The 22,806-nt window shown below is 37.0% G+C and overlaps 1 protein-coding gene across 4 annotated transcripts in view; it reads left to right on the forward strand.

Annotated features, from left to right (window-relative positions):
* Sugct (succinyl-CoA:glutarate-CoA transferase) overlaps window positions 1–22,806 on the forward strand; it is a 734,230-nt gene that overhangs the window by 648,617 nt on the left and 62,807 nt on the right. Inside the window, exon 14 of one of the 4 annotated variants that reach the window (XM_074065361.1) lies at window positions 4,641–5,075. The exons of the other annotated variants lie outside the window; for them this stretch is intronic. Coding sequence (XP_073921462.1) covers window positions 4,641–4,687 — 47 coding nt within the window. The 3' untranslated portion in view covers window positions 4,688–5,075. Of the gene's footprint in view, window positions 1–4,640; window positions 5,076–22,806 lie in introns of those variants that run through there. 4 annotated transcript variants of the gene reach the window in all.

The raw sequence follows: 22,806 nt of genomic DNA on the forward strand, positions 1-22,806 counted from the left end.
TTTAAAGACTGAGAAAAATCATCTATCAGTGGGGGTATAGATGAGGACATATGTGATACTCTTTTTGCCAGGCTCATATACTCTGGTGTTCTAACAGTCTTCAGTGAGGAAGGAGCTGTTAGTCTGAGCTCACTGTTAGTTTGATGTATGTTTAGATACAAGTGGTAGCACAATGCACTAATCATTAATGTAACCTGGTTGAATCCTGAAGCTTCATATACTAACCCTCTAACCTCAACTAAACTAACCAAACTTTGGTCTGCACATTGCATAAGTTCTGGTGAGAAAGCTGGATGAACTTACTCTCTCACACAGGTTTATAGGGAAGGCAGATGGCAATGATGAATAGGGAAGAGTGACAGGAGTGTTTCCTTGGTGAAGCTGAGGTTACAGCAGGAAGCTCTGGGAGCACAGAGTAGGGAGTCCTCCCCTAGCATGAGGGCTGAGGAAAGGTTCCCTGAGAGGATACTTGAACACTGAGTATATATGGCACACTGAAGGAGATGAGGACATGCTGGAATGGAGAAAGTGGGAAGGGCAGGCTCACAGTTACCCTGGAGCCAGAAGCTAGGTGCATAACACCTGAAATTCAACTAATGAACAAGTTAGAAACCAATCAGAGAGTTCAAGGCTATCTGTGCTGAGTCTCTGAGGCTCCTACTGTCTGAGGGTGAAATTGGGACCTGGCAATGGAGGGGGAATAGGAAATTCAAACACTGGCTTAGCAGATTTCTCATCTAAGGAGTTTTTCTGCCTCCATTGATAACTTTTGTACAACTCATAATATCCTGAATTTGAAACTGTGGAATTTGATAAAAATGTGTTTTTAAGTACAAAGATGAAAAGACACATGAAAAAGTTCCCAACACACTTCTGCAACAAGGTATACATGAAACATACACATATCATGTTACTGGTGTTCAATGGAAAGATTGTGCTGAATTATTATATTCTAAGGACTGCCAGTTTCCACTGAGCCATCCACAATTTGCATCTTCTTCCTGTAATACTGTTGGCCATTGGCCTTTCAGCCAGAGTGGAGCATGGTATCCTTCCACATTTTATGGAGGTGAAAAACAGCCTTGGTGCTGAGCTGCAAACTTCAAAGGATGTCACTGAAATAGAGTTTGATGTGTAGCTCTAAAGTTTCTCACTATAACCTTTTTCAGATCCTTCGTTGTGAGTGTGCACTGTGGTCATTTGACGCTTACAGCACTTCTGGGAAGTGTTCAGGGGTGAGCGTGTCAGCCAGCACACTGGAGGGGAAGCCATCTTCCCAGCATTTGAAAAGATTCCAAATTGAATTACCCCTGCTTGCTGGTTGCCTGATCTGTGTTTTCCAAAGAGCAGCTCCAATTTTTTTTTTAAATAATACTTCTCTTAAGCTTTTTCCCCATAGTATTTTAATGTTATCCTCAAACCTGCATCCATCTTTAGCTAATGGGTGTTGGATGAAGGAAGAGTAGTCACCACTATGAATTAATGTAGCTTGAACTAAATGATTGGAATATTGATGTTTTGAGACTTTAAGGTGGTATTTTAAAAAAATTGAATTACTTCTTTATTTGGTTATCTGACATATTATATTTCTGGATAATTTACTAGATATTTTATCAATAATGATCTAAAACATCTTTCTAGGTTTGACATAGTATGCCTTCATAAACTTATGGAAAACAAAAGTGCTATCATTTTAAGTTCTACCAACGTCCTTTGAACCAACTTAGTACAGTTTTCTGGGTATGATTAATATCAAAAACTATTAGATAAAATACATTTTGAAAAATGATCTGAGACCCATTTATGCAGTGTGCACTTTTATGAACAGACTGGCTACTTATGGAAGTGATCTGAAAGTGATTTATTTCACTTGTTTATTTTCTTTACAGTTTGAAGCATGTATAATAAATGTGACCACCTACTTTCTACTATGGTTACAAATCTTCCATGCTATATGCTCTTTCACCTTGCACTGTTACTTTTAGCTTTTATTCTTCCCTTTAGATAGAAAATTGGATAATGTTTCTGAAATCACATATCCTCAAAGTGCAGTTAAATTTCTATAATAGATAACAACAATGGGGAAAGCTGTCACAAATGTCACTGGGGAAAAAGAAAAATTAAGAGGAGCCAAAGTTTCAGCTTATATCCTAAAGTTTAAATATGTCCGTCTTCTTCAAGAATTCAAAGTAAAACCAATTTGAGAATGAAAGGTAAGATAAGTTATTTCTTCCAGGGAGAAAGGCCTTTCTGACAACAGCAGGAAAAGTGTATAAAGTTTTCATGTTTTGTGTAGGGCACAATCTATCTTCTTGAAAAAGCATAGTCCTTTGGGGACCAGGTTACGCTGCAAAAAAGATGAAAGATATGAAAGGAAGGTACTACAGTCTGTCAACAGAAGGAGAGAAAGCTGGCAGGAAAGCGGATTTTCAAATAGACTAGCCATGGTACTTCCAAAATCCTTATTTTTTACCATTATTAAACCCCTAACCCATGGTAGGGTACTAAGAGTGAAATCAATCAGTGTATTCCCAAATGATTTGACATTTAGTGCATGCAGCCTTCCCTGAAAGTTCTGTTACTATGAGGTGGGGATCTTAGACATTGTTCCCATTCAGTGAGAAATGAATACCACAGTGGTTTTCCTTCGTGGGAGAGGTGAGAGGAAGCAGAGGGGGCGTGAATTTCATCCATAGGAACATCTTCCATCAGGCACCAGAGAAGCTCTGAGAGCCAAGTTACTGTCACCGATATGACTTAGGAATCTCCATCAACTGTGCTTATCTGTGCCTTGAAGAAGAAATATTCTGTGGGATGTGGGCTTTCATGTTCAGGGAATTCACGTTCTGTTAGTTGGGACAGAGAAATTAGTCAACAACTCCGTTGTTCCTTTGCAGCATGTGCTCATCTACCCAGACCCCAGTGGGTTTCCTGATAATTAGTGAATTTGTCTGGCAGACAAATTTTTGTAGCAGATCAGCAGTTATGAATGAATTTCTGAGGTACAGAGTAAATTTCAATAACAGAAAATGATGTTTATAATAAAGAATATTGCTGAGTGAATATGTAATTGTATATACACGTTCTTTGCAGTGTTTTCTTAGCTTATCATTGTAAGGAATAATCCCTGAAGTTAGAGATAGTCTTGAAATAATACGACTGATTGGGCCACTAATGTCTAACCAAATATAGAAATCAAAACAAAAGCAAAAAAAAAAAAAAAAAGTCATAGGAAGAGTGGAAACCTCCATGATAGTAAAGATTCTTTTTCTGTTGTCTTAGCAGGTTGATCAGAAATTTGCTGTTCTTGAATCCTTTCTTTATTAGCAGCAGCCAGTTTCCATTAAGTACCTTGAGAAGTCTTTCTCTGCATAGGATTTACATACTAACTTTCTGATGGGCCTTTAAGGAATAAAAAAAATTAATTACAGATAATTAGGCATGTAAACTAATTGGAGAAAGAAAAATAGACACCACATTATAACTAAATGTAAAAGTTTTTAAATTATCTTCCATTTTGGACTTCCATGTTACAGAGTTTAGTTGGACAATCAGGAAGTTATATCTTTGCTTCCAAGTGGCGTCAGCCTGGATGAGTTGCTTGACTGCCTTACTGGGTTTATTCATGGTTGGAGAGGGAGTAATTTTAGGCCTCTCTGGAGGAAGTGTGGCTCTGATTTCTTCCAGCATTACCAAGAAGGAACTCTGGTGCATGAAGAGATGGCAAATGGGCCAAATTCCAGAGCAAAACTGTTTTATTTAGCTGTGAATCCTTAACATGTCAAGACATTTTCTGTTAAGAAGAGCCAGTGAAAGAAAATGTTAATGGAACAAGCCATATTTTTATTAAATAAAAAGTATCATAGTTTAATTTTTAACTAATATTACCACAGTGTTCTGTTAATATTTAAAAAGGTGTTAGTGAAGGAAAAGAAGTGGAAGTAAAGGGGTTGAATAAAACCTCCAGATAGCTTAACATAGCCAATGGATCATATGCAATATCCCACTTATCACATCACCCCCAAACCTTAAGGATGTTTTGGCACTGAGCTGAGTCTGTGGGCCTCCTTGCTTATCCCCTCAGCTTGAGCTAATGCTGTCTTCTGTGTGTCCATTGTGTATCAGCTTTAATGAAATCATATGTGCATGTTGTCATGTCCCAATTGCCTGTGGTATTATAGTCAACATGTTTCTGGGTTCATCCTTCCAGCACCAGTGATACCACATAGAAGCAGAGGCCCAAGGGGCCTTGAGTGCTTTCCCAATGCTTCCTTCATCTGGGCGCCATGTAAGTCACAGATGGCTGTGTTGGTTGTGGAGCGAGTAGCCCTTTAGTCTAACTACTCAGAACTCTTGTCTCTTTTACAAGTGTTCCTAAAGAGCTGTATGCCCCCTGGTTGTTTTAAGAGGCCATAAGCTTTGCAAACAGTTAAGCAAAAACCTAATTTTAATTAAGTTAGTGAAGAAAAGAAGTTAATACAAACATCTGGGGAATGTGAGGAGAGTGCATGATAAAAATACCCTAAGATGCTTTAGTCGCAGAAATCTAGAGAAGCAGTTCCCCACACAGACTTGAAGTCCTCAATGTGGTTTGCCTCCCATGAACTCAAGACAGACAATCTGCTTTCTCTTTGTTGCAGGACTTTCAAGTGGATTTGTGACCTTAATAACCCACCTCAACTTCTAGTGCCTTTGCTGGGATCAGTCTTTTCATTCTGTCAAAGAAAAATGTAATTCTCTGTATTGAACATAACTATATTTTATAGATAAGTCTTATGGCATCATTGCTGTGGCACATTCAGATTTGAAGGCACAGAATATAAACAAGTATCTACTGAGTACTTCTCTATGCATGGTGTCTAATTGAGCACTTTATGTACATAATTTTGTTTTATCTTCAGATAACTCAGTGAGCCATAAGTTATTAGGTCCATTTTATAGATGAGGAGAAAACAGATACTTGCTTAGTGTTGCTGCACCAACCAAATGTTAGTGTAGCAATTCAAACCCAAGTTCCTATATCTCTGAAGACCAACCTTTTCCTAGGCCAAAAAGGAAATTGTATCTACTATTGAGTTTTTGACCTTAAGACTTTAGTTTCTAATTTAAAGGCAACTGAATGTATTTTAAATGTTTTCTTAAGATCAACTTAAGAAATTATTTAAATAATTTAAACTTTAAGTATTCAAGCTTAGATTGAGTCCATCTCCTTTTGGGATTAAGTTTGTGTTTTACAAAGTCTATAATTGTTCTGCTATTAAAAAAATGAGAAAATGTATTGTTAAGCTAGATTGATATTCTCAAGAGCATATAAGTGTAAATGCACCAAACATGTGGACTACATTTCCCTCGAGTTGTACTGCTTTCACACATTAACAGAAATGCATTTTGGAAGGAGGAAAACAAGAGAAATGTTTGGGATCTATAATGCATATTTCTGTCATCAAAAGACCCATGATGTTAAGGCTACTAGCTGGACTTACCCAGGTCTTTTTACCATTCTAGTGATCTGCCTTTGGCCCTATGGCTGTGTGGGCAAATTTCCACTTACTCTTATTGGAGCTGGTTTTGTCTTAAAATCAGAGCCTGATTTCCTTTGAGCAGCACTAATGAAACTGCAAACAATGCTTGTTGGTATAAGAAAGTTGAGATGATTTTTTCCCCCAGCATGTGTTTGATAGTATGTCCAGAGCAAGAGTTTGAAAATAAATTAGTGACAAATATTATATGATTGTGTTTATATGAGTAGCTTGAGTAGTCAAAGCCAAAGACACAGAAAGTAGAATGGCAGTTGTCATGGGAAGGGAGAATGAGGAGTTAGTGTTTAGTAGATGCTGCCTTTCAGTTTAGAAAAACTCAAAATCTGGATGATGCATAACAATGTGAATATAATTAATGTCACAGAAGCCTACTGTTAAAACAGCTAAAATAATAATAATTTTTATTATATATATATATTAGTAATAAAACATAATTAGTGAAAAAGTTTATTCATTTCTGTTTTCAGGTATACATGTATTATATTTGGTGTGCAAATATAACAAGACAGAGTAGAGTAGAGAGCCTATTGGTTCGGTTAGAGAGACCTGAAATCAAAACTTGGCTTTGCAATTTATAATTGAAAATCATAAGTAGTTCACCTAATCGGTCTCAGTGGCTCTTTCTTATTTGCAATATGAAGTTCAAATATTTACCTCATCGCAACTTGTAATAATTAAACAACAATATATGCCAAGTATTTAGTACATAAAAGGAGTAAGTGGAAGCATATTGTTGAGAATTAATAAACTCTAAACAGTATCTGTAGTAGCAAGGAGTCTTAGGAAAAATAAAACTAGCCACATTATTAATTTTTCATTAAACATTAAAATAAATAGGCAAGTTTCTCTAAGAAAGACGCTAGGACAAATAATTATTTTGTCTAATTAATGTCTTCTGATATTTATCCAGTATTAAGTGCTGATGGAACATGTGACAGTGACTGATCAAATGAAATGCAGGGCAGGGAGAGCCTGACACTGTCACTGCCAGAAGTGTATGAGGCAAACTTCATCTGTTTTCCCACTGGAAGATCTTGGATAAATATTTTGTGCATAAAATCAGTGCAGTATGAAAGACTATGCAGTATGAAAAGCTTCTCAAAAAACATAGTTCTCTGACAAATCGTGCAGTAATTCAGAGGTCATAGATGAGACTGTAAACAGCTTGTTTGGGGGACATTCAAAGAGGACCATGATCGAGCCCAGTATTTCTAAAATACCTCAGAGGACCCCACAGGTTCTTGACACAGTTAGTAAAAGTTGTTCCAGAAAGAAAAGACCATATGGTCAAACCACTTTACGAAACCTGAATTAAACAAAGGCCAATGAATTTTCTTTATTTTGACAGGGCCAATGAATTTTCTTTATTTTGACATGTCTCAGATATTCTAAAATGTGTTTGAGTCTCTAAGAGAAGAATACTGAATGCCTTATTTCCTTAAACTGTTTGACAGTAGGGCACCTCCTCCCCCAGACCTCTTAACAAAGATCCTGGGGGAAAAGTGATTTGTGGGTCACCCCACTGGGAACATGTGTCCCTTGGAGCCACATGAGACAAGTTGTAATGGTCATTTGCTGGAGAAATTGACTAATTTATACTAACAAAGGGAGAGAAAACCCAACAAAATTGACTATCCTTCAAGGGTCAGGATTTCTCTTGCTTTTTAGCTCAAGAGACCAAGGATCCTGAGGAATGTCTGATGAAGGCTGAGCACTATTGAACACTGGGCAGCAGAGGATCAGCAGGGGTGGGGGCTGGTGGGGAGGCTGCGGCTGAGCCATGGGGTGGGTGTACTGCTCTAAGGTAGTGAGAACCTCATTTGACAATGAGAACATTAATAATGTATAGGCTGAGGGCACAGCTGAAGTGCAGATCAGGAACAGCTCACATGGTGATGCTCTTGCACTAGAAGCAAAAAACTATCCTGGGATCTAAAGAACTCACTTAAGTAAAAAAAACACTGTCTTCATTGAGGCTCTGTAAAGCCGCATTGGGAAAATTCTGCACAATTGTTAGTACTCCGGCTTAGGAAAATGGAGTTGATTAAGTGAAAAGCAACTTAAAAAGTGTGACAAAGATGATGAGGTGATTAAGGGGTAGGATTTAAGTGGCAGGATGTGCAGAAATTAAGATAGATGACTGAGTAGCACTGACAGTGGGATATATGATAGCTGCCTATAAATACCCAATTAATTGCCTAATGCGGCAAATGAGAAGAAACAGGCTTTAACCACCAAAAAGGAAACTTGGATTGAAGTGTATTAGGGAACTAGTATTTAAAATGAGGGTGATTTGACTGTCATTGAAAGGAAAAATAAGTTATTTGGATAAAGATTCAGGATGATTTTCTACCTTTTAATATCCCAGTGTCAACAAAGTATTGTTTTTTTTTAAAGATGTATATGTCTTCGTGTTCATTCAATGTGGAATTAAGCATGTTTAATTTGCTGCAAGATATTGTTCACTGGTGACATAGCTTCAAGCCTCAAGGCATGTTTTCTCTTAAACTGAATTATAGTAATATCTTTGGTGATATGAAACAGAAAATACACACATCATATTACAATGTGAAGCTATGGAGGTGGAACTATGTCTTGTAATGTAAACCATAATGAGGATGTTACCATAGCATTACTTAGTAAAACAAGTTAACACTTAGTGATCACAACTATGCTTTAGGTGCTTTACAGATATAGGACCTAATCATAGGATCAACACTCTAAGAGAGACATTAATATCCCCATTTTGCAGATAAGCAAACTGAGCCTGAGAGGAATTAAATAATCAGATAACTAGTAGGTCAGAGAGGTAGAATTTGCATCCAATTCTGAGTTACTAAAAGAAAAAAAAAAAAATCCATGCCCTTTTATTGCAATGCTTTGCTGCCTCCTGAAGGCATTTTTGATCATCACTTACATAAACTTTAGGCCAGTGGCTTAGTATATTAGAAGTGTTCCTCATTGTGAAATGGTTGCTTATGTTTCAGCAGGGGCAATCACTATAGGCATGACCCACTTTTAGCCCAGGTGACACTGGCTTCAGCGAGCAGTTTTCTCCAGATTGCACACAGAGTGAGATAGGCAAGGCTGGAAGAAGGAGCAGTGGCTCCAATGCCCCTTCATTCAGAACTGGTATAAGGAGAAGCACAGCCAGATAGCAAAACCAGCACCCAGATTTGATTATAGCTTCTCTTTGTGGTCTTTGAAGCTTTTTGTTATTTCTTCCCTTGCTTCATGGACATCAGATCTATTTTCACATAAACAGAAATGATTCCTCCTTTCTGAGAACTTCATTGTTGGTGGCATTGTGGAATGTCCCAGGAAGGGGGAATGGGGCCAGTTTGAAAGGAGAAATTCCTCTTCAGCTTGCATGTTTACATGAAAATGCCAAAGTCACCCATCCTTACAACAGCAGGCCAGAGGAAAGAGTCTTCCCCTACTGCCTTACAATACATAGAACAGCAGGGGGAGATCATTCCAGTAAGCCTGGTGTGAATACTTAAAAAAAAAAAAAATTGCTCCTACAATAGTATCACTCTACATTCATAAATTGTGCAGGAAATTTAGGAAATCTGGGCTTCAGAATTTTTTTATTTGAGTAAGAAGTTCCCCAATTATGTGCATGCAAATAGTAGCTCAACCACTCTCTATGAAGTGTTTTACCTCAGCTTACCATTGAGAAATGTTTTCCTTGAATAGAGAGAATGTGAAAAAATTAATTTCACTTTCCTATTTATGGGACATTTGAGACAAACAGCCCATCAGTGTTACTGTTACCTCATTCACCTTTTTTAGCCATCAGGACTGACTGCTTATGTCTTTTACATTCATGGAACACATTTCAAATCCAAGGAATCCAGTTCCATAGCTAGACCTAAGCAAAGATGGTATATATCATCTCGTTTGACTACCTTTGTAATGCTTTCTTCTTTTCCTAAAAAAAAATATATAAATTGTATATTAGTACTGATGTAAAAACCAGGTCTGACAGGAAGGTTGTAAAAATAAGTTATTTAAATAATTCTTCTGGAATCATTCAAGAGAGTAGGGTGGAGTCGAATATGAAACAAAATAATACTATCCTAAAGGGTATGTTTTTCAGATAAAGTTTGATTAGAGCTGTTTTACTGTATTGAACTGGCTAAAGCATCTTCCCTGTTGACATGTCCGGTAAAGGTAACCCCAATCCTATTTTGTTACTTTGACACCTGATCAAAGGGAGCTGTCAGTTTTTTAGCGAGACTCATGCCCAGCCCTTCTAAGCAGGCCACTTGTTCTTTTTTGTGCTGTAGAAGCTTAGCTTTCTTTATTATCCCAGTTTTGGTGGTTCTTTATGCATATGGTAGCTCAAGTGATAATCAGTATGGAAAAATGGTATTTCTTAATCTCCTTTGTCAGGGCAGAGCAGTAATCCAAAATCCTCAGAAAGTATGAGTGACAATTTAGTCTACATTTGGTGTTTTAGAACCAACAGGATGCACCAACGGTTTTTGATAGGTAACTTCCCTTCCCTTGTAAAGAATTACAATTTTTTCCTAATCTACTTTTCTGAATCTTTAGTTATGAAATTTTCTAGTAAGCTGAATTCAAAGAACTGTCATTTAAGCATGTTTGTCTTCAATTAAATCAGAACTATAGAAACTCCAAACCAGACGTTGCTATTCCAGGTGAAATTCTAGGATTTTTTTTTTTAAATGGAATTGGATAATTTTCATTTAAAACAAAACAAAATGAAAAAACCTTGCTTGAAAATGCTTTTTAAATACTTAAAGCACTTTAAGTTCTTTTCACTTTCAAATGTCTTGCCTGGGATCTGAACACCCTGATTCAAAATCTTTCATTTAATAAATTTTAAAAAGAAACCAAAACCTGTGTGTTTCTTCTGAAAAAAGATAATCAACTTAATTTTATGCTTTGAAGTTATTGATTTGATTTTGAGAATTTGAGTCATAATAAAAATTATCTGTTGAGAATTAAAGTTTCCAAACCAATGTGAAGAACAGTTTTGTGTTTATCATCTGTTTCCTTTGTCTTTATTGAAAGAGTAAAGGAGTTAATAACCAAGTCTGAAAAGTAGGATAAAAAAACCTGGAATTCATGATTCTTAAGCACAGAAAGGATACCCATATTTGAATAATTTCTGAAGTAGTCTAAATATTGCACCTCATTTGAACAGTATACTTTCTTTCACATGTAGGGAACCCTCTGACAACATAGCCTCTTCTGCACTTTTCTAGAACATCAGGCATCACCCTCTTAAGTTTTCAGTCATGTATTTTCTTTGGACTGCTCTTCTTTAGCTTATTAAATACTTCACGTATACAAAAGGAAATGTCAATGTTTAACCTTTAGTGTGAGGTGGGAAAAGGAAAAAGTTTATCTTAATGCTCTTCTATTTAAACACAATGGAACTCTGTTATAAAATAACCTCTTATTCTTGCATTCCAATATTCTATGTCTGAAACTCTGAACTCCCAAAAGTGTATAAAAAGTGATACATTGTAATCCATACATAATTCCTGAGTGTCAAACTTTGTATTATAACAAAATTCAACCTTGTATCTTCATATATGGATATGCTGGTCAGGTTGTTTTTCTTCTACAAATCTAAATTCCAACACAAATTTATTATTTTTTCTATTAGAAAATAATATATTAGTGAGAATTAAGCCTTTGAAACGAATATTTCTCCTGAAACACTTTATTAGAAGATATATAGAGAGCTGATGGATAATTTGAAAATAAACCAGTTTTAGGCTTTAGCAGAAAGTATACCAGTAATGTAAGCATTCTCATATGCCCAACATACATGTGTCTTTAATGTGACATAGTTTTAAATTGCTGTGTTAAACATTTTAAGTGTAAAAGGGTTGATTTTATTATGTATGTACATCTACTTCGGACTAGGGGAAATTTAGTGATGTTGGCAGGAAGAGAGGGATTGAATGTTGAAAATAACAATCCACACTTAAGGAGACTGATGATCATGGTGTATCTTAGTGATATCTCACATCTAACCTAAGAAAAATTTGGATATGTATTGTCTGCATTACTTACTTACTAGGTGCTTTTGAAAATTGTTCCAGTGCTTATAACCTTTTAAGCCTGTCTTTTGCAAAGAAAGAGACAAGTTGACCTAAACCACAACACTAAAAGCAGGTTGACTCAGGAATTGACTTCTTGATTTAAAAAAAAAAATAGGTAGTCTCTTTACAAAATTTTAAAATAAGAAGCATAATTTTAATTCCTGTATACCCTCTTTATAGATTTTGATATCAAAAGGTGTGCCTATAAAATATAAGTCAAATCACATGATATAAAATTGTATCACATTTCCAAGGCAAAAAAAATCTCTTAGGGGACCTGGGGTCTGATATTAAATGATACAGAAGCTGTAGGGTTAGTTACAAATGGCCCATGGCCCACTGATGTGAGAACTAGATGGCCCACCTGTATGGTCAGAGGAACAACAAGAGATAGCCTGCCTATGGGCAATGGAAGAAGTGCTGATCCATCAGTGGGGGCCCAGGAACTAGTGAATATGGTGCCAGGGATCTGGTAAGAGGTAAAAATGTACCCAGAAAGCCAGTCATAAAACACACAAAGCTCACAGGTTTAAGACAGATCACAGAATCCTAGTAAGAGATGGATCCCTTGGACCTCAGGTAAATTCTGTATAACAAGTCCTCAGCTACAGGGCTGGTCTTCCCATGCAGAACTCAATTCCTAGCATAAGAAATTTTAAAAAAAGGAACAATGGTATAGAGTCATTGATCTTTCCAAATCCTGGAAGAACAAGGCTACCAGAATGATTTTAAGAACAGAACTGAGCCTGAGGGAAGAAGGAAGAGCCTACTTTTCACAACTTGAACAAAAGGTAGCAATCTGTTTTAGGTAAGGTTGAAAACCAGAACTGGGACTACAGCTTATGGACTGGACCTACCTTGAGAGACCTGAGCTTGGACCAAGTGCTCTTCACAGCATCCTTCAGGGTTACAGGCTTGGTACAAATGGAGGAGAAAAGCTAAAGGGCAGAAAATCAAGCAGAATCTTACCCAGAGGCTGTTAGCCCAGGTCCTGGCTGCTTCCTCTCAGTTCAGCAAGTAAGATTCCATAAACAAGGCCCTCAAACTTCTTAATAATATAGTTCTCAGAACTTTCTTTAGCTTTCATGGAAGAGGACTCAAAACAACAACCTAGAGTGTTTTCTATGCCCTGGGAAACTTCCCTAGAGTTTTCTGGAGTCCTCAATTCCAATAAGGACTCTTCTCTATGAAGGATATCTGGGTGATGTTTCAAGTTCTTTATGACACTGTAGGAGTCCCTTCTTGGCCAGAGAGCAAAGTCACCCAGGAAATTGTTTGTTCATTCTAGTTGATGCTAATAACCTCCAAATGTTTTGAACAGTCCATAGACCCACCCTATTTTTCTATCATAATTTCTAGAAAATATGTTCAATATATAACCAAGACCAAATGTTGCTTTCTATCTATTTTTATTTTCATATTTATTATTGAGATTGAATTGCTATTTAAAAAAAAATCATGGTATATGTGAAGATGGAAGCAGAGATTGGAGTGATGTGCTTTGATGATGAGACAAGGGGCTTTAAACCAACAGTACAGGCAGCCAGTAGAAGCCACTAGAAAAAGGCAAGGAAGTGGATCATCCTCTGGAGTTTCTAAAAGGAATGTTGCTCTCCCAGTGCTTTGGCTTTAGCCCGGTAAAACCTAATTCAACACTCTGACCTTCACAACTCTAAGGAAATGAATTTACAGAGGCTTAAGCCATTAACTTTATGATATTTTGTCACAGTGACAATAGGAAACTTCTTTCTCTAAATAGTGTCTGGAATTTATTTCAGTCCCAAGCTAGTCAAGGTGAAAAATTTGCAAACCAATGATGGAAGTAGACTATTTCCTTTCAACATTAGTTGTTTATATTCAGATTGAACATATATTAAGTCACTCCTTTCTTTTTTTGGGGGGGTGTTTTATTTTTTTCATTTTTTATTAGCATATATTCATTATACAGGGGGATTCATTATGTCAATTTCCAATAGCCTTACATTGCACATTGGATAGATTGCCCCCAGCAGAGAGGACTGAGATTCATGAAAACCCCAGCATGAATAAATTCCCCCTTTCAGTTGTTGTACTCAGATAACTGGTTTCAATGACAAGAAAAGAAAGTAATACAAAGATTTGGTTAATTGATTTCCAAGAAGTAACAAAAATTCCTTCTTCAGTGACTTTTAAAACATTACTATCTCAAAAATCTATAAAAATTAAGTCTTTCTGCATACCAGAAAAACATCTAAGCTTACCTATGGATCAACATAGTTCAAAATGAAAGAAGAAAAAAACCCATAAAAGTATTAACTATTATTGAATAAAAGAGCAGAATTATGTCACCTCAACATTTCAAGGGTGAAAACAAATAGTCCAGTGATTCATTTTAAGAATGAGCCACAAGTGACAGGTACCAGTGGTTCACACATGTAATCCTGGCCACTTGGGAGGCAGAGGTTAGGGAAGATCGAGGTTCAAGGCCAAGCCAGGCAAATAGTTCAAGAGCCCTGAATTCAACTCCTAGTATGCCAGAGAAACATCTAGGTTTACACATGGATCAACGTGGTTCAAAATGAAAGGAGAAAAACCCATAAAACTATTATCTATTTTGAATAAAAGTACAGAATTATGTCATATCAACATTTCTTTTTCCTTTTTTCTTTTTTTTTTTTTGAGGTTACTGGGGCATGAACTCAGGACCTACACCTTATGCCACTCCTCCAGCTCTTTTTGGTGAAGGGTTTTTTCAAGATAGGGTCTCACAAACTATTTGCTGGGCCTGGCTTCAGACTGTGATCCTCCTGATCTCTGCCTCCTGAGTAGCTCAGACCACAGGCGTGAGCCACCAGTGCCTGGCTCAAAATTCCTTTTCAAGGAATAAAATAAGAAATAAATAGTCCAGAGATGCATTTTAAGAATGAGCCACTAGTGACAGGTGCCGGGGACTCACACCTGTAATCCTAGCTACTTGGGAGGATCAAGGCTCAAGGCCAGCCTAGGCAGCCAGTTTGAGACCCCATCGCCAAAATACCAAGAACAAAATGGACTGGAGGAGTGACTAAAGTGCCTGCCCTGCAAGCTGGAAGCCCTGAGTTCAAGCCCCCGACATGAAAACAAACATAAGGCCTGGACATGGCTGAAGTGGGAGAGTTCCTGGGTGGCAAGCATGAGGTCCTAAGTAAAACCCTAGTACAACCAAAAAAAAAATTCAGCCTGCAACAAAACAATAAATAGAGCTTATATAATATTCCCTTTAGGTTGAAGTCACTCCTTATAGTTATCTCTTCTTCATTTACATATGTGGAGTAATTATTTCTTTGCATATATATTTAAATCCAACTTTCTTCATATGATTTCCAAGCTGTGTCATGATTAGTCTTATTATTTTCCCATCTACTTCGTCCTGAAACCCCTGTCACACTGAGCTTGTCAAGTGTCCTGAAAGTACATTGTAATTTTGCCTCTGTTGTTTTATACATGTTGTTTTCTCTGTGGAGAGTGTCTTTTATTTTTTTGCCTTGGTAACTTCTATTCAGCTGCATCAGGATTATGTTTTGCTATGACAGAACCCCCCCAAATGACACAGTATTCAATAGAATTTAATCCTTTCTTCCTCTGGCCTGGAGAACCTGATTTCCTGAGGACACTGGCACCAATCTGGGATGTTCTCAGGAATCAGACTCCTTCTAGTTCATTGCTGTGTCATCCCTGGAGGATGGTCTATGTCTTAATAGTACAGCATAGCCTTTAGAGCTTGGACAGAGGGTTAGAAGAAAGTACAAAGAGGAAAAGGAACAAAGAGTATGCCCTATCTCCCTTTTGGGTGAAGCCCCTGGAAGCTGTCAAATTATACCTCTAATCATATACATTAGCGAGTACCCACCTAGCCATTTGGAAAGAGGCTGGCAAGTGTCATTGTTATTTTGAGGGTGGGGTGGCAGATGGTCTATTTCTATGGAAGAAGGAAAGGAATATTAATGTCTGTCACAACCTCATGTAAAACTCAGTTTACATGATCTTGCTGTGGGAAAATTTTAATTCCCAAGTACATTGGTTGTTCCTCCTCTTTGTTCCCAAATGATCTGTGAATACCTAACCTTAGTTTGTCAAATGTCTTCATAACTTTGCATAACAAATTGCTCACTGGACTGTGAACAATTTCAGGCAGGAGCTCTGTTTTTCTTTCTGCATTGCCTAACACAGTAGTTATTAAAATGTTTTTACACTAAATGAATGAATGAATGATTTAGGGAAAAAGGTAAGTTCTATGGTTCAGAGAGAATCAAAATCTTACAACATTCTTTAAGTTCAAGCAACCAGTTTACCTTAGAAAGATTAATTTAATATTAGATAGGGAAGTATAAGTATAATAATTATTCAGATCACTTTATATGTATAGGTTTTCCATTTTTCTTAAGGACACTTTTAATAGTTAACAGATATTTATGATGTACTATATAAAAATAAATGAGACTTGAAAGGAAACACAATAAAAAAGATGAATACTCTTAACTTGTAATCTAGCAGGGAAAAAAGATTATATTAAAATAATAATTGTCAGAATAGCAATGAGTTAAGGTTAACTGAGTGACTGAATGAACTAATTGGAACACCATTTCTTCGTGGCATTCTATGGGATACTTTCATGAATCATCCTTTCACACTTCCCACCATTCTCTACCTCAAGAATTGCTGGAGGTTGACAATTTTGTAAAGTATTTTTCACTTTTAAAACTAAGGTGACTATATGTTCAGTTTTCCTGGGACTGTCTTGATCTATACCTGTTGTCCAAATATAGTAGTTAAAAGTTCCCCTTTTCCCCACTGAAGGAATCAGCCAACTTATAGCCTATTCCTCCATCCACAGCAGTAAGTGCTTTCTGTCTTTTCTCCCTTTCCACAGCAAAGTGTGTAGGGTTTGCAGAGGAAAGAGAGTAACAGTCTCTGTGACAGCTCGGTTTCTGGATTTGGCTCCCATATTCTTGTTACCACCTGCCGAAAATCAGTCCATGCTCCAGTCTTGCAGACTGTTTCAAGTTCCCGTGGTTTACAGAGAAAATCTTTTATTCTTTGGAAGACAAGATGCTTCTGTTTTTTTTTTTTTTTAAGATAGATTTCCATGTTTGGGCTCATGAGCATTTCTTTAAATGACTGTGGGATCATCTCAAATCCATCAGAATAGATGATGGATGGATCACCAGAGCTTACCCGTCTAAGTGCTAATCCTTTTGAAATGTTTTCCTTACTCAATGGAACACTTTATAAAATGACCTGGTGTAGTACTTCCCTGGCTTAATTGATGTGAATTTAAGAAAATGAAAATTTTTCTGGTTTTATAATCATTAAGAATGTTACTAATTTTCATTGTTTTTATAAGTGATATCCATAGGGATCATAGACGTACTTGGATTATTTGTCCTTTTTCTATTATGTTTGAGTTGATATCTTTTTAAATATTGTATTGTTTTCACCATATTAACTCTTTTAGGCCCTCTTTCTCACATATGATTTGGTTCTCCTAATCTGTTGGCTCAAGAGCAATATCAGGATATTGATCAGAACTGTTAATGAAAAACAAGGTACAATTGCTCTAAATGAGTAGCAGCTCTCTGATGAAGAAAACCCATGGAATTTTATGACATCACTTTACTGAGATACTTTACAGAGATACTTTTTTTTAAAACAAGCTTTTTGTCTGTGTTCCAAGAAGTTGAGTTTGTAGAATAGTTTACCTCTAGATAAGTAAAGTGGTTTTTGCAATTTCACTTGAAAATGAGTGTGGAAAATCAAGGTGTGCACCCCCATGGAGAAAGTTGAGGTCAAGTAATTCTTTCCTGAAGCTGTACAGTCATAAAGATTCACATAACAGGCTCAGAACCAGTGTTAACCAACGAAACTGCTCCCAGAGGGGTGCTCACTTCCTAGGCCAACTCTTAATACCCCACATAGCTGGCTTAGCCTTCCAAATACTTGCCTGGTGAATGGACAGAGAAACAGGAAATCAGAGGGAAAATAGATGCTATAAATCTGTTCTGTACAGAAATGTGTTGAACAACTTTTTAGTGAGAACAAATGTACTACATCGGATTTTAGAATTCCACAATACTGCCTAATTCATCTGGGAATCTAAATCTTTCTTTTGTTACATTTATTTCTTTCCTTAATTTAAGACTCACCAAGATTGCATAATCTTGTGATTATTTCAGAGTTTGGCAATCTGTCTTCCTTTCTATAAAGGGTTAAATCACAATCTCTGAGTCACAAGGAAGACAAACACTTCTATAAAGTATTTTAACTGACCTAGGGAAAGCCCGAAGGTTATTATTCCCACCACCCAATGCCTTGGAAGTAGCTGGCAATACTAAAATTAAAATATTTTCTCTAACTTACATAAGAGAGAGGTATGTACAACAGTATACATGCATCTGCTGATTTACCTTTAGGAATAGATGTTATTAATTAGATCTGAAAAGTTCTCTGATGCCTGTGTCCCATGAAATTAATTTGTCATTTTCTCATTCTTCATTGGGGAGATGGAGAGACTGCTAATTGTGTGGATTTTTGCTACATTTTGATTTTTAAATGCTCAAGTGAAACCTGTAGACTAAAGACTTATGTCTTACTGGAATGTAATTGCATTTCCTAAAAGAGTTATTTCTGGTGTTGTTGACATTTGTATACAGATTATAAAGCCTTGAGAAGACTGAGGGGTTTCGGTAATATGTTGGCTTTCTCATAAATTCTGTATTTTCAATCTATACAAAATACTGAAACATGTGAAATACAATGACAAAAGCATTTTGGCAAAACCCCACAAATTTGTCCTGAACATTAAGAAATAACAGGTCTTGAGTTTTTGTGGCCATTAGAACAGTCTCAGTAAGTTGGCAATAAAAAAGAGAGAAAATCTAAATACGGTTATTCACATCTTTTTAATTGGGAAACAATAATGACAAAAGACCCCTCTAAGTGGGATTAAATACTTGTTATTTGAAGAAAATAGGATTAATTTTGTGTGTGTGTGTGTGTGTGTGTGTGGTAGTGGGTATTGAACCAAGGGCTGTGCACATGCTAAGTTTCCCAGGCTGGTGTCTTCCTGCCTCAGCCTCTGGAGTAGCTGGGATTGCTACAAGTATGTGCCACTGCCCCCTGGCTCACAGTAGCATCTGATACTTGTCTTTGGAGACTGCTTACCAAACCATGGAATTTAAACTGGGGTATTTTGGGGGTTTGTTGCTGCTCAAAAGAGATATTAAATAAAAACAGAAATAAAAACTATATTTGAGAACCCTAAGAGTTGCCTGAACAGCTTTGACATTTTTGAAAGATACATCTGCTTTGCCATTAATGTAACTGTACTAAGAGAAAGTAGTCTATAGGCCAGGACGCTCTAGTGAGCTCGCTTAAAATGAATGGTGTGTCCCGGATGCAATTACATACCATGACTTACAGCTAAACGTATTTTATTTCTGATCTCAGCTTCTGACTTGTATAAGGTGGTCTTTGTCAGGTCATGGAGTCCCAGTTTCTCTACTGGAAATACATATGTTTACAAGCATCTCAATTAACAATATGAAGAGATGTATCTATAATTAACAGTTAATATGCACTGAGTGCTGTGTCAGATATTGTGTCAGGTTCCTAACCTATACTTTAAAAAACATCCTTCCATTTTTCCAGGAAGATGTTTTTCTCTGTCTTACAAATTATAAAATCAAAATTGAGGTGGGCTGAGGACATAGTTGAGGTCCCTCAGCTGAAAAGAGGCAGAGCCAGTGTTGTAACTGATGTGAGTATGATTTTAAAATCGCTGTTCTGGACCATGCTTTACTTTGCTTCTCCAGGGGAGATAATATGGTCTGGTTTTAAGTGGTCATACTTTATGCCTTTTAGAAGCCCAAGATAGTAAACTGTCTCTGGCTTAAGTGTAAAGTGAGTGGATTATTTCTGCGCTTTATCTCCTTCCATGGACATATAAATAAGTCAGTGCAGGTGCAATCTTCCAAATTCACTTAAAGAAGCAGTAACAAAATAAAGGCTGCATACAATGACAGAGGGAGAAGCTCCATACATATGTTGAACATAGATAAATCTGGAATGGTTCAGTTGCTGGAATTGTCACTTCATTTCTTTCCATGTGTCTAAAGTTTCTGTTCTAAAGAAACTATTCAATTGGGACATACTGTCCTCCCATGTCAGATAATCTCCTGTGTTCTCACCTGAGCCTGTCCCTATCATGCTTGCTATTTCACCCACCTTTGCTAAACTCATGCTAAGCCATATTGCAGTTTGCAGTTAGGTGACAGTGCCTGTCCTCTTCTGCCACTATGAAAGTCCACCAGAGGATGATCCAGGTCTGAGAAATAAAACAAATCAGCTTCAAATCAATTCTTTAATCTTAAGTGTTATTTTATTTTCAATGAATACATAATAATTATACATATTTATGAGGTACAGTGTAATGTCTAAATACATACTGATGGGATTAGGGTAATTAAAATATCCACCAACTCTTTTATTTGGCAATTGTAGAACATGCTGTTGAATCATGTTGGATTCATTCAGCATTTCCTTTTTTTTCTACCTCAGTTTCTCAACTATCAAAATAAGGAAATGAAAACAAAAAGTACATGTCTCCTGCAGGGAGTTTCTATTCTTATTTAGATTAAGTAACTTTTGAGACCTTTTTTTTGGGATTCATTTAAGCCCAGGTTGATTACATCATTATTTTTATTCATCTTTTTTATCATCATATTACTGTCGTAATGGGGGTACAACATTGTGACATTTGCACGAGTTCAGTTTGATTCATCTGAGTGATTCTCTTTTATTAATGTATGTTCCTTTCATATCATGATAAAAATCTTGCTTCCTAGATTTTATTTTGATACATTTTTGTAAGTTTTTTAGTCATTGTTTTCTCTTTTTTAGAAGCTTAGTGGTTCTAAGTTTCATATGAGTGCCATTTTCTCTGTAGTATTTTAGTTTTGAATGTCAGCATCTCCAAATACCTGGAATGGATATTTGAAGCTTATTTTGTGCCCAGCTCAGTCATCTTGCACTTTATATCAAACACTTGCTTATAAATTAAAGGTGTTAACTAAAACTGTCCAGTACCTAGTATTCTGGTTCTTTTCCATGGTGGGCAAACATTGCTTATCAATCCCAAGCTCTCTTCCGCCAAGCCCAGATGGCGCCTGACTTTAGAGAGCCTTTCTTGGCACAGGCTCCAACAATCATTTGGAGTTGTACAGGATGGTGTCAATTTGCCATCCATGGAACAATGCCCCCATGTAATAAACACCAAGAAAAATATTGATTTTTTTTCTACTCAAAGAGCACTTTGAAACCTTAATGAAAAGATACTTTGCAATAAAATGGCAAACTATAGAGAAGACTCTGACTTTCTTAGAAACTCTAGCATGATGTAATAGGATCTCATCTATGAAAACTGTTGCATGAAGAAATTAGATTTTTTAATTAAAAATCTCACTGTCATCTCCTCAAGGATAGAGGTAATTTTCTTCTCCTTTCTAGACAGCCTTTTCTTATACTTTATATGAGGGATGGTTTAGATTCATGTTCGCCAAACACTGACAGAACACAACTCACATTCCTTATCTTGGCCCAGATATGCACCTTGAGGGATGACCTATACTTCCTTTTTTTTTCTCCTTAGCTTACTAAAGTCACGTTATGGAAGTATAGGTCAAGTAGAGCACCCTCATCTTTTCCAGGAGCTTCAGGATAAACCAGTGTGGTATGGTAACACATTCTATTGGGTTAGAGTGAAAAGACGCTGAATCCTAATTGAATAACACATTATGTGTCCATGGTGAAAACTTTTTTATCCAGTTTGTGTTGTTATTTGATCCATATGTGAGCAGCATTACATTTCAGTACTATTTTATATTAATTTTGAAGAATGACCAAATTGCTTGAAGTACTGTAATGCACAAGGAGTTACACTAGGGGGCACTGTCTTCTGGGAGGCCTGACATTGCTATGTGTTTGTAGAAAACTGGGTCTGCCTGGGGCTGGAAAACAGGGCTGGACTACCCCAGAAGGTCTTTAATCATTTCCTTGGGGGCCTTTGTTCTTCTGGAGGCTCTCTTGGTTACAAGAAACAGACATGCACTTAAGTTGCCTCACGTGAAGGAGGATTTATTGAAAGTTTCTTTGTGGGAGAAGCTGAATGACCAGCTTCACTAAGAGCAGTGGCTGGACTGCACCGCCCTCACATCTTCTCTGAATCCTGTGCTCCTGCCTCGTTCTTCCTTTCTTTCCCAGCTGGCTTCCTCTGCGCATTCATAGTCACTACCCCCTCATAAATCCAGCACACACTTAGTCCATAATGGCCACCCAGCTCTGCCTACCTCCACCTTTCTGCTGTAGTGGCCTCAGCTAGCCGGCTCAGTAGCTTAGTATCCCAGTTCTCAACTCTGCACATAGGACCTGGGCACAATTTGTCATTCCATGACAACTTAGTGATCATAATGTCACATAGACCCAAATCCAGGGGTTAGCTGCCCTAGACTCAGGACCTTATTGGTTTGATCAGCTGCAGTATGGCCAGAATTGCAGAAACAGATTGTAGCTATCACAGATATCTTCTACACCCTTTTAGTACACTGGTGCTACCAGTACCCTTGGAAGTGTAGGATTATGATCATGAAACCTTGAAATCAGAATCCTAATAACCTGGGGCTTTTGAAGTAGTGCAATAGCCATCTCCAAAGCTGGCTCCACAATAAGTTTAAGGTTATGTTCAGAAATTTAGCTATCACATGTTGCCCATTTAAAATTGTCATCTATCTTCATGTAATTTTTTTTTCTGGCTTTGGTGGAATCATTTCAGAAGCACTCATTTTTCCTATAATTATTGCAATAGGTATATTCTGTAATTTAATGTCTAGGAATGTTCTCTATCACCTAAAAGTGAGGGAGGCTACAAAAAAGAACCCATTACATTTTGCTCTGCACTCTGAAATGATCAGAAAATAATCATAGGCATGGAGGCTGAGGAAGCTAGGTTTCTATTGTGGACCTGCTTTATATAAAAGTTGTACCTTTCTTCCCCTGACCTTTCCATTTAATGAAATGTGGTGTTAACAGTAACTTGGGATCAGACCTGAGAGCCTCAAAGTATAAATTTTGTATAGAAACATGTTTCTGTAGTGGGAAGATAAAGCTGA

This window comes from Castor canadensis, chromosome 2 (genome assembly GCF_047511655.1).
Source record: "Castor canadensis chromosome 2, mCasCan1.hap1v2, whole genome shotgun sequence".
Classification (NCBI taxonomy): domain Eukaryota; kingdom Metazoa; phylum Chordata; class Mammalia; order Rodentia; family Castoridae; genus Castor; species Castor canadensis.